Source organism: Salvelinus namaycush, chromosome 3 (assembly GCF_016432855.1).
Source record: "Salvelinus namaycush isolate Seneca chromosome 3, SaNama_1.0, whole genome shotgun sequence".
NCBI classification, from domain to species: domain Eukaryota; kingdom Metazoa; phylum Chordata; class Actinopteri; order Salmoniformes; family Salmonidae; genus Salvelinus; species Salvelinus namaycush.
This window is the reverse complement of record NC_052309.1, coordinates 34,316,351-34,329,327: the sequence shown is the minus strand read 5'-3', so window position 1 is coordinate 34,329,327 and position 12,977 is coordinate 34,316,351. Positions and strand designations below refer to the sequence as shown.

The 12,977-nt window shown below is 45.8% G+C and overlaps 1 protein-coding gene across 1 annotated transcript in view; it reads right to left on the bottom strand.

Moving 5' to 3' along the window:
* LOC120030656 (angiomotin-like) overlaps window positions 1-11,246 on the bottom strand; it is a 38,192-nt gene extending 26,946 nt beyond the window's left edge. The window contains exons 1-4 of the mRNA XM_038976098.1: window positions 11,032-11,246; window positions 848-1,039; window positions 241-299; window positions 52-112 (exon numbers count right to left, since the gene is read on the bottom strand). Coding sequence (XP_038832026.1) covers window positions 52-112 — 61 coding nt within the window. The 5' untranslated portion in view covers window positions 241-299; window positions 848-1,039; window positions 11,032-11,246. The remainder of the gene's footprint in view (window positions 1-51; window positions 113-240; window positions 300-847; window positions 1,040-11,031) is intronic.
* Window positions 11,247-12,977: the final 1,731 nt, after the last annotated feature.

The following is a 12,977-nucleotide window of genomic DNA, read 5'->3' as shown; positions in this document are numbered from 1 at the left end:
CTAGTGGTTAAAGAGGCACCATCTACAAAGTAATGAAGGTGAAATTATTACATCTATTGCTTTCTGATATTCTTCTCATTCTCAAGGAGGACGAAGCTTTTTTCCGAAACATCTGTGGTAAATAAATAAATATAAGAAAGTCAGCTTTGGGCCATCTGCCCGCGGGGCTCTCTTCCAAGTCGAAGAAGGAAAAGAGAGAAAAATTAATGTCACAATGGTAGTATACTCTCCCCGACATACTTCCACTGCTATTTCCTGCCGCTCTTCTCCTTTTTCTGACTCGCCCTCTTCAGAACCAACTAGTACCAACCAGGACAACGGACAAATGGAGGATGGAACAGAAACAAAACACAAACAACTGAAAATAAACGGGGAGAGAAATGAAGGATGCAGCGGCATGACAGAAGGCATTGGTTTTTGACACAGCGAGACACAGTGATTTATTTAAAAGGCTGCTGCCTGCGTCCTGTATACAGAGGAAGTAGGGAATCTGACAGGCAGGCAGGCAGCACACTAGACACCGAGCAGGCGGGGGGGAATTTCTTAACTCCTTTTACTTTCACATAGTAGTCTCTACTATACTGATGCTAATTCATGAACTAACATTGGCATTCAGAATGGTCTACTTCTGCTCAATCAAATTCATGAAAAGGGTAAAACTACTACTGTGCCAGATGAATTGTGTTGGATTGCTTGAAATCAAAACTCAGTCTTACTGTACTGGCTCGTTTAAAATCTGCTCGTTAATTATTCCTCTACACCCCCCTCCCTCTCTGTGATTTCGTAACCCCTGCCATCTTCTCTACCCCCCCTAGACTTATTCTACTCCCTCCCTCTGGTCACCTACCTGTGTGGCTGCTCTCACCGCGCTCCTCCGGCACTGCTCTCACTGGGCTCTGCTGCTCATGATGCTGCGGAGGACAGGTACCGAGATGGGGGTCTCCGGGGGGGGTCTCCTGCTGGTCCTGTAGCGTCACCAGTTCCTCCAGGCGCTCCAACACGTAGAGGCGCTGGTCCACGTCACTTAGCCCCAGCCACTCTGCAACAGGAAGAGCCACTCTCAACCAACCAGCCTCAATAATGGGGGTGGGGTCCCACACGCATGGCTTCAGGGGCCGCTCAGGGGAGGAGGAGGGACGAGGGTTTTGGGAATGTGAAATGGGGGGGGCACTTTCAGTCAAGTCGTTTCCCTCTCAGGTTTGGCCGTGAGCAGATAGCACAAGCCAGAGTGAGCCTTGCCCCCTACAGCTGTGTGACTGGCTGTGCAGGGGTTTGGGAAGTAACTGTGCGTGTGTGTGTGTGTGTGTGTGTGTGTGTGTGTGTGTGTGTGTGTGTGTTGGCCTTTGGCTGGAACCAAACACAGGATATGAGGATGTTCAGGATTCGGTCAGAACATAGAGAAAGGGGATCTGAGCTTTCTCTTGACAAAACAAGACAACTCCCAACTCCCTGTGTGAACCAGAGGTGATTCTCTGGACACAATCTTTCGCGGGGAAGTTACTGAACATTGGTGAGAGACAGTTACAGCTAGTATCAAGTATTTGTAAAAACAACTTTTAAAGAGAAAGTCTGCTTAAATGTTCTTCCCTAGGCTCTTTGTCAACAGGCGTTTGGAAGTGGGTGAAATCCCAGAGAGAGAGTCAAACTCAACAGAAATGGGTCCTACAGACCTGGCAGCCATACCCCACACACGCACATGCACTTCCCTTCCTCTAACACAGCGAGAGCAATCAGTGCTGATAAAGCCAGATTTGGTTTCTCAAAACACACACACCCAAGACACGTACATACATGTAAAAACAAATGTAAGAGTACACACACACACACGATAGGACAGTATGATGAGAAAGACAATCACAACAAGGACTAATCACCCTCCCCTCTGAATAATGACTTCCAGACGGTCCCTTCAACCCCCTCTCCCTCCGTTTGCTGGCGCTCGAACAGTAAGTTCCTTGACGGTTTCAGATAAACAGTTTATTCCGTAGCCAGAGCTGGCCGCAGTGGATTCAGGGAATCTGGCATTCCGGTCGTTCCTCAGATAGGTCTCCCTGTAAGTGTTCCCAGTGGCTTTGACCTCTGTGTGTGTCATGTCAGCCACACACACACACACACCTTGCTGACAGTTAAAGTGTTGGCCATGGTGTGTGTGTCAGTCGTGACTGAAAACAACACCTACAGAGAGTCAGGAGCCTGGCGTACCTTTACACATACCTGAGCTAGCCTGGGTCTGGCCTGGGTCTGGCCTGGGTCTCAGCAGCACAGACAGAGAGAGCACAGCATGACATTCACCTCAACACGCACCCTGTTTGAAATTCCACTGTCACGATTTGAGAAATAACATTCAAGTTCATGTCTCACATCCATCCACCTTGTTTGAAATACCACTGCCATGATGGATCTTAACTGCAAATTCACACAAAGTATGATAAAGGGTCACATACCAAGGGAGCAGTAGGCTGCAATGGAATTTTGTGAGATATTCCACAGAACCAAAACAACGCCAAGAGACCCAGCCTACTGTATTCAATCCAAGTCAATCTTTCCCACGAAGCAGCTGAAGCACTCAGGATCACACACTGCTCTCAGCTCATACCTTCGTTCTGCAGAGAGTTACCACGGCACACCTCTCTTCTTCCCTCCCTCCCACTTCCCAGCAGGTGGGGCTTGGACTAGGAGGACAGGTGAATCTGGAGGACCTCCAGGATCTCGTCACACCCTCATACCTGCGCGCTGGTGTAACCGTTCCTTTACACCGTTTGCCATTAACCCGCCAGCCACCTGCTGCTGCTTCACCACAGACACTTCCTCTTTAGAGGGCCAGCCCTCACCTGTCGTACCAATGGAGGGACAGACAAACAGGTGAGTCAGGAGAGAGAGATAGAGCTATGAGAGAGATGAGGGGCAGACTAACAGACAGGTACGATATAAGGGTTAAGGAAGATAAAAATGAGTCAGGCCAGAGAGGCTCTCACAGACAGGTAAGAGAGTTGAGTAACCTAGCTAAAAGGCAGGTGATTCAGACGTGACACCAAAACATAGTCATATTATGAAACCCATTGAGGGACAATCACTAACGGATGATAATGGGTTTTGGACCAAAACAAACTAAGGGTGACTCAGGTCGGCTAAATAACATGGACTCATTGAACTCAACATCACAGGAGAAAGGGAGAAATATTCGTCCAAATTAAGCTGATTCAGGTCCTTTGATCCCTGATGGTCCTGACCACCTGTGCGCTGTGTGAGGTGTGTGTGTCTACACTCTCGTTAACTTCTCTCCTTGTCTTTCATCAGTAGCCAGGCTGGGGGAGCCAAAGTCAACCCTGGCAGGCAGGTCTGGAATCAGGTGGAGACTGATGGGAGTGTGAGTGTATGGGCACAGGTGCAAACTCCCGCTGGCCCCAGATCAGTGAGTCAGACAGGGACAGACAGGCCTACACATATAGAATGGCTGGGAAAGCTGTGCACGAGTTAGTCAGTCTCTCTACATAAACCCTAAAGGGAGAGAGCGAGGGAAGAGGAGAGAGAGAGAGAGCGAGGGAAGAGGAGAGAGAGAGAGAGCGAGGGAAGAGGAGAGAGAGAGAGAGCGAGGGAAGAGGAGAGAGAGAGAGAGCGAGGGAAGAGGAGAGCGAGGGAAGAGGAGAGAGAGAGAGCGAGGAAAGAGGAGAGAGAGGAAAGAGGAGAGAGAGGAAAGAGGAGAGAGAGGAAAGAGGAGAGAGAGGAAAGAGGAGAGAGAGGAGAGAGGAGAGAGAGGAGAGAAGAGAGAGAAGAGGAGGAGAGAAAGAGAGATTCACAGAAAAAGAGTGTGAGTGGGAAAGAGACGGAGAGACACAGAAAAAGAGTGAGTGAGAAAGAGAGTTAAAGGGAGATAGTAAGACAGATTTCCCTCTCTCCCAATCTCAGAGCTCCATTGAATTAAAATGGCATCAATCGTTGATAGCCAGCCACGTTCTAAGACCTACAGGCTTATAGCCAGAAACATATCTCATCTGAGTGAGTGAGGCATTCAGCCTTTAGCCTGATCCCAGACCTGTGTAGAGAGAGACACTGTTTCAACCTCTGCTCCTAGCTTCAGCCAGCGATTAACCAGGAGCTTTGAGATGCACTGATATACATTAGTAGCTAGTTATGCCCATTATGAGTTGCCCTTTCATATTTTGAATGGAGCCTGAGGTTGCACTGTCTTATGTAAATATTTGCCTTCAATGCGCAAGTTTCCCAGCGCCCCCACACACGGCCTGTTTATTCTGCTAATACACCAGGAATGCAGAGCGGGATGAGCAGCAGTGGGAGAGAGGGGGAAGGGAGAGAGAATGGAAAAGAGGGGTGTTGCCACGGGAAAGTAAGCATTTCATTGGACGGTGTATACCATGTGTATCCTGGACATATGACTAATAAAACCTGAAACTTGAAACAAGACAGGAAGGAAAAGGAGAGAGAACTATAGAGGGGGATAGATGGAGGGAGACAAAGAGAGAAACGGCCCCTGACAGTAAGGTTGACCTCATCAGTGTGAGACACTGCAGGTTTCAGCCCTTTTTCCCCCTCAGTAGACATACTGCAGGATACACACACTGGGTCCTGAAAGTGCACCACACGCACACAGTGTGCGTATCCTGCCGTCTCCAGAGAACACAATTCGTTTTTCCCTCAGGAGAGATAGTGCAGGTTACACATACATGGGTCCTGGGAACACCTCACACGCCCCACCACAGACACACGCCCCACCACGGACACACGCCCCACCACGGACACACGCCCCACCACGGACACACGCCCCACCACGGACACACGGTTCCCTGGAGAGTGATACTACAGGTTACATATGGGGACCTGAGAACCCATCACTAAGTACAAACACACACATTTAGTTTCCCCATGGGAATCATGAACACACACACACTTAGTTCTCCCCAGGGGAATCATGAACACACACTTAGTTCTCCCCAGGGGAATCATGAACACAGACTTAATTTTCCCCAGGGGAATCATGAACACAGACTTAATTTTCCCCAGGGGAATCATGAACACAGACTTAATTTTCCCCAGGGGAATCATGAACACAGACTTAATTTTCCCCAGGGGAATCATGAACACACACACACACTTAGTTTTCCCCAGGGGAATCATGAACACACACACACACTTAGTTTTCCCCAGGGGAATCATGAACACACACACACACTTTATTTTCCCCAGGGGAATCATGAACAGGAGCAGTAGGTAGATAAAGATGATTTACACTCTATTCAGACCAGGAATAGGCTAGGGTCAGACCTGGGTTCAAATACTACTTGAAATCTTTCAAATAGTTCTGGCATTTGTGTTAGCCTGCCTGGACTGCCATGCAAGCAGGATTTGCACCTTTGGGACTTTTCCATTGGTTTCACTGCAACAGGCAAGTGCAATCAACCAGCCAAAGTATTTACAAATAATTCTAATAGTATTTGAACCCTGGTCTGCCCAGGGCTAGGGGCTGGGAAACTAGGATGCTACGCTAACACTCAACCATTACTTCCCTGTGTCTAACAAGAGTCCCAGTCATGTTTTCTCAGAAGGGACTCCCACACGGCCCATATACACATGCAGCTGTAGAGGGCAGAGAACAGTGTCCTAGTTCCCATCTGCTTCAGATCCACTGTTTGCTCTGCCTACGTCGAGAGAAGGGACTGAAGGAGATGACTGTCTTTGTCCTGCATCTGCCTTCTGTCCACTGCACAGTAACAAACACTGTATAGTCACACACTTAGCCCCAGGGAACATGCCTGGGAGTGTGTGGGTTTTTGATCCCAATATGGCAACCCCCTTCTGACACACAAACACACTGGGGGAGAGAGAGAGGCAACTGACCCCAAAGAACCCTGTAGCTAAAGTATACTGGCCCCCTTCACTCACACAAACGGTCATCTTTCTCGGCAGTGTTTATGTAAGAGCGGCACATTCGTGGAAGGCGTCCAGTGGTTTAATGAACTCCAGAGAGCTCGTCCACATTCAGCTTTTCTCTCAACTTAATGTAGGACAAGATAACACTGACAATATTGTTATGGGAGCGACAGGAGAGGAGAGGGACGGGGAGGGAGGTAGAAGTGTGATGGAGAAAAGCGGGCTAGAGTAGAGAAATATGTAGGGAAGGTCACAAGAAAGGCATGAGGGGAGTGAAAGAGGATATTTGGTACAGAGCAAGAGGGAGAGAGAGATATTGGGGGAACAAGGAAAAACTGAGAAACATGGCAGGAACCAAGCAGGAAATGCAACATTCCAATCTGGAACGGCCACCCCTCTTCCTCCCCCGGCGGTAGAGAGCATGAAGCCTACTCTCCCTTGGCGTCCTTTACACTGGGCTCTGGCCTGGGAGATTCTCCCACCGCAGCACAACTGGGGAAGACAGAAAAAGGCCAAGAAAATCTGACACACACAGTCATATCTGTACGCTCTCTTTCGCTCTCTCCCTTTACCTCTTTCCATAACCCCTTCTCCCCCCGTTCTCTCCACCTCCCTCAGTCGCTCCAAGGCTGGCCATTGCAAGGATTATTATGAGGAGCTGGATCATGTTCCATGAAACATGGGAAGGGGGTGGACAGAGAGAAAGCAGAATCCTCCACAGGGCCCACACTACTTCAGCTTCAGTGAGGACACTCCTGGAGGAGTAAGGCGGCCATTGTTGTGACCTCTGCAGTATTGTGACAATCTTTCAATCAGCGCCCTTCACTTTGCCTTTCAAAAACAGCAGCCCCACACCAGACTATTCAACTAATTCAATTTGACCTAGATAGAGTCATATGGGAATTTCCATGTAAAAAGCCCCATGAGCACTAACATGTAAAGTTCATAGGAACACATCAAATGTGGTGTCAAATGAAAGCTAAGAGTCTATATTTGAGAAATTAAAGCATATACAATGCATTCGGAAAGTATCCAGATCCCTTGGCTTTTTCCACATTTTGTTACGTTACAGCCTTATTTGAAAAATGTCTCAATTGTTTTTTCCCCCTCATCAATCTACACACTATACCCCATAATAACAATGCAAAAACAGGTTTTTAGAAATGTTTGCACATTTCTTAGGACTTTGTCATTCTGTTACCAAATCGGTAACATAAATACCAAAAATATCTGTTACAGAAATACTGCAACTGAATTGGCTACAATGATAATTCAGAGTAGTCACAAACCAGTTGGATCACCTGCTACTGTCCTACCTTCCATTAGCACACTTATGTTCAGCTCATAACTGTTCTGTCACGTGGTGGTCAAAGCAAGAGTGTGAAAACAATCCCTCCCTCCCATGAGCCCCCTCTCGTTTCATTTACTGTAACCAGCCCTCTCACCCACTGAGCACCGACTGACACCGAACGTCTATTGACGTTGAAAAGTTGTTGAAATTTGGTTAGTCCAAATCTGAACCAATCAGAAACCTCTTTCACAAGTTTGGACGGCACAAAAAGTAGAGTATAGGTCAGTACAATACAGTAGAGTTTAGTACAGTAGAGCACACAAGTATAATTTACGGCGTTGTACTGTACTGAACTCTACTGTACTGTAATGTCCAAACTTGATGTATGTGATTGGTACAGTTTTGGTCCGGTCCAACCAAGTTTGGTCTTATTATTCATTAGAATAATAGCCAGTGTAGAATAATAACCAAACATGCAAAAGAGGAGATTACATTGTTCTACTTTTGTGTACCTATTCAGGATAGATAAACATGAAGAGAATGACATTCATATATATTTCTGTTAAGTACAGATCAGGGACCCATGATGTCATTCTGTTACTTACTGTAGTTCAATAACCAAAATAGATTTTTCAAGGTGTTATGTCATAGCTGTCACCCCACTCTCTGCAGAAATCTTTGAATCTTAATCTGGGCCAGATATTTAAGAGTTTTTGGAAAATGTGGTGCCATAAAACGGATCAAGATTTTACCATCATTCTACATCTGAGTAAATGTGTTTTTGGAAAATATTCAGTGGAAATTGTTAAAAGTATTCCTTCTGCATATAGTTGTATAGTTTCCAACCTGGACAAAAATAACACCTATGTGAGAAAGCTATTCATTGACCAGAGCTCAGCGTTCAACACCATAGTGCCCACGAAGCTCATCACTAAGCTAAGGACCCTGGGATTAAACACCTCCCTCTGCAACTGGATCCTGGACTTCCTGACGGGCCGCCCCCAGGTGGTAAGGGTCGGCAACAACACGTCTGCCACACTGGGGCCCCTCAGGGGTGTGTACTTAGTCCCCTCCTGTACTCCCTGTTCATCCATGACTGCATTGCCAGGCACGACTCCAACACCATCATTAAGTTTGCTGATGATACAACAGTGGTAGGCCTGATCACCGACAACGATGAGACAGCCTATAGGGAGGAGGTCAGAGAACTGGCAGTGTGGTGCCAGGACAACAACAACCTCTCCCTCAATGTGAGCAAGACAAAGGAGCTGATCGTGGACTACAGGAAAAGGCGGGCTGAACAAGCCCCCATATACATCAATGGGGCTATAGTGGAGCGGGTCGAGAGTTTCAAGTTCCTTGGTGTCCACATCACCAACAAACTATCATGGTCCAAACACCAAGACAGTCGTGAAGAGGGCACGACAAAACCTTTCCCCCCTCAGGAGACTGAAAATATTTGGCATGGGTCCCCAGATTCTCAAAACGTTCTACAGCTGCACCATCGAGAGCATCCTGACCGGTTGTATCACTGCCTGGTATGGCAACTGCTTGGCATCTGACCGTTAGGGGCTACAGAGGGTAGTGCGTACAGCCCAGTACAACACTGGGGCCAAGCTTCCTGCAATTCAGGACCTATATAATAGGCGGTATATAATAGGTGGTGTCAGAGGAAATAAAATTGTCAGACTTCAGTCACCCAAGTAATAGACTGGTTTTCTCTGCTACCGCACAGCAAGCGGTACCGGAGCACCATGTCTGTGACCAAAAGGCTCCTCAACAGCTTCTACCCCCAAGCCATAAGACTGCTGAACAATTCATCAAATGGCCACCGGACTGTTACATTGACCCCCCCCTCCCATTTGTTTTGTACACTGCTGCTACTCGCTGTTTATTATCTATGCATAGTAACTTCACCCCTACCTTCATGTACAAATTACCTCTAACATGTACCCCCGCACTCTGACTCGGTACCCCCTGTATATGGCCTCGTTAATGTTATGTTATTGTGCTACTTTTTTATAATTTTTACTTTAGTTTATTTGTTAAATATTTTCTTAATTCTTCTTGAACTGCACTGTTGGTTAAGGGCTTGTAAGTAAGCATTTCACAGTAAGGTCTACACTTGTATTCAGCTCATGTGACAAAGTTTGATTTGAAATGGTTTCAAGTGGAAAATCGGATGTCTCAACGTCATTCTGTTACCGTGGAATTGCTCATTTCGGTTCACTGTTTTTTTGAAAGTCCTTTGTTGGAGAGAAGGAATTCAATAACCCTCAATTTGAATGGCTAAAAACTCTAGTTCTGGTTGGTCGGGGAGATTTTGGGGAGAGGTGCTGACATGGGGAAAGTGATTTTATCTGATGAGCTGAAGATCTTTGGCCCTCTTCCTAAATGAGAATCAGTCATCATAAATGGACCAAACCCAGCAGCAGCCATTTTGACAACACTGACATGCTTCCTCTCTGGAGCCTCTCTCCATCGCTCTCTTTTTCCAACTCAATCACAATCTCTGTAATGTGGTTTCATTCTCTCCGCAACACACACAAATGTTCCTCATACAGAGCCAACCTTTCAGACACCCCCCCCCAACCCCCCCCAACCGCTCATATACAACTCCCTAAACCTCTTACCACACACACTTGATGGGAAGCATGTGCTGCAGAGATAAAATCGCTTTTTCTCTCTGTCACACTGGCTGTGGAATGATTCGGTCTTCCTCAACAGTTACAAGGAAAATCACCCTCTCATCTCCTTTACCCTCTCCTCGCCCCCTACTCCCTGGCTCTACCTTTCTTTCCCCCCCTCAACCCTGTCCATGTTTCTGGAACAACAGTGTGAAGAAAATCAACTATCTGGGTTTATAATGCCAGATCTACAACTCAACAGTCGATCACGAGACTGACAGCAGTGGCAGAATCAGAGCTCCGTCCTACTCTGTCCCAGTAGACTGAATTACACTACCACCGACTAGAACTTCATCGGGATTCGTGAGTGAGCCCTTGACGGAAATGCTCCATCTGGAAGTGGAGCCGGACCAGGGGATCACAACTGGGAAGTGCTGGAATGGTTGTGCCCAAAACACTGATACTGTACTGAGTGACACATCCACCTGGGGACCTAGTGAATGATGGGTCCAGGTGTTGTGCGTCTGTAAATGAGTCAGTATCTGGCCACACCTTTTGCACCCCCATGAGTTCCAGGACTCCGCCTCCCACACTGACACATTCCAGAGTGGTACTAGATGTCTCTTCCCTCCCTGGAGTCAGCAGGTACATTGTGGCCTCTGGTCCCAGTCATTGGGTTGCCCAGCCTCCCACTACCCATTGGGACAAAGGGGACTGGTGGGCCATTGAGTTGATTTTAACAGGTTGTGTGTATATAGGAAGGGGAGCAATGTGGCATGGAGGGTGTTAGTAATTCACTGAAGTTCCATTTTTCATTAATTAATTAATGAGTGTGCTGATATTACTAAAAATATTATTATTAAGCAGATTGTGGATAATCTACACCCATTGTGGATGTTGCGTGAGCTCAGAGGAAATCAAGAGGCATTTGGATTATTCCTAGGCTGAGTCAGCAGACATGACTTTGGGCCTCCTCTACAGAAAGAGAGGGGAAAGGAGGGAAGGCAGGAGAGAGAATGAGAGAAATTTGGGACTGAGGTTGAGAGCAAGTAGCTAGGGAGGGAGATAGAAGGGGAGGCTGAGGGAGCAAACTATACAGAGAAAGAGCACTACAGAGAAAATGAGCGAGAGAGATAACGAGAGAGCGAGGCAGAGTGAGTGGAACAGTCAGAGACATTCCAGTGCTGTGAGTCAATGGTGCTAGGCACTGCTCTGGCAGACACTTACCACCACCTCTAAGACGCAAAGGCCCCCGGCTCCTTGGCTCCCCATTGGCCCAGGGAGGGCCACCATACCGAGGAAGGAAGGGGACAGGACAAGGGAGGGATAATCAACACTGGCTCAGATCCAAACAGTCAGAGACCAGAGAAGGTCATTGTTCTTTGTAATTTGAGCATTTCTTGGAATCCTGTCAAACGGAAGGAACCAAATCACTGTGGTCAAAGAGAATAACCCTAGCTTTCCCTCTGGAATGTATCCTAACAAACACACACTTTCATGTAATATAAAAATATTTAAATGGGTTAGGTATGAATTGGGCAGATGTAGGCCTAGTATCACAGAATTTGATAAGATAAAATTAATTAATGAAATCCACTTTCCTCAAAAATCCTATAGAAATAAGATCATTCCATGAGGCATCACTGTGTCAAGTGGGTAAATTAAGAACATAAGGGTCAATTAGAGTTAGACTAACTAGTGTGTAATCAGAGTGGACTGAACAGAACAATCCACAACTCCCTTGAAAATGGGGAAACTCAGCAACTCCAGCTCATATTTACCTTAGTATGATCAGTGATCACATTGAAATGTATATGAGAATGTTATTTCTATGTGTGATCATTACATGTAAATCATTCTTAGTCTATAACGATACAAGTTATTGAACGTGTTGAGTCTACATACCCTTTCTTTCAAACTACACCAACAAGGCCCGTTCCTTGTCATAGCGGACAGCATGTGTGCCACACCAGCTACCCCCAGGACTACTACTAGCCTACCACATTCCCGAGGAGCAGGGGGACATCTGTCCACACTAATTGAACCTACAGGGGGATAACATACAGAGGCATTCAGCTTAATAATGGAACAGAAGTCTCCTCACAGGCACACAGAGCTGCCAATGGTACTGTCACACAAAGGCTAGAGGATGAATGTGAGTGAAAATAGACTAGGATAAGGCTCATTCATCTGCCATGAATGGAAGGACTGACTGTTATGAAGTTGGAAAGCTTTTTGAGGACCTCTACAAGCAAAGTGAAATGGTCCCATGTCTATGTCTCAACTACTGTATAATAAATGCATAATTAAAGTAATAAAAGGTTCAAAACTGAGCACAGGACACAACAATGCATGAAACATGCAGTAGTCAATTACAGGATTTATGACACATATGAAAGGGACAAAGGGGGTGGGGTAATGTATTGGTAACTACAGTAATTGTAAAACTTGGGATAGGGCACCATGAAACATTGTATGCTGTAACTTAGTGTCAATGTACTTCATGAAAAATAATATTATAAACTCAACCCGATACATCACATTTATGGAGTGAGATTTGCTTCTTTATTCTGTAAATGTGTCTACCACCAACCGTGCATATAGTCCACATAACTCAAACAATTAGGATCTATAAATATTTAGTAAATTCAACTATCCGTAAAAAATATTTCACAAATAATCACTATGTCACAAATAAATGGATGATCTGTAAATATATTCATCATAGCTTACAAATAAAACTACAATGTGAGCAAATGTTCTGAATACTCTAACATTTACAACGGTAGAATGTGCATTTGCGCATTCAAAACGTGCTTGTTGATCTGTATTCTGTGCTATTTTTTTGGTAGATGTATTGTAATCCACAAATGTGGCTTCAGATGAGTCGACTATCTCTACTCATTGGGATAATCTGTGTCGCGGCTGTGTCCTTCTCGGGAGAATGCTTTCTAGCTAGAAGAAGAAACAACTTCATGAAATAGGAGTATAACAATTATTTATTCATTCAATAAATTGTTAACATTTTCAACAAATGACTTTCATATAAATGTTAAATTTGTCTATTGGAGCATGCAACAGGTACATCATCCACTTCAAATGATACTTTTATTTAAAAAGACTACCTGTAGGTTGCCACTCAAAAGAAGAAAAAAAAACTAAGAAATGCATAG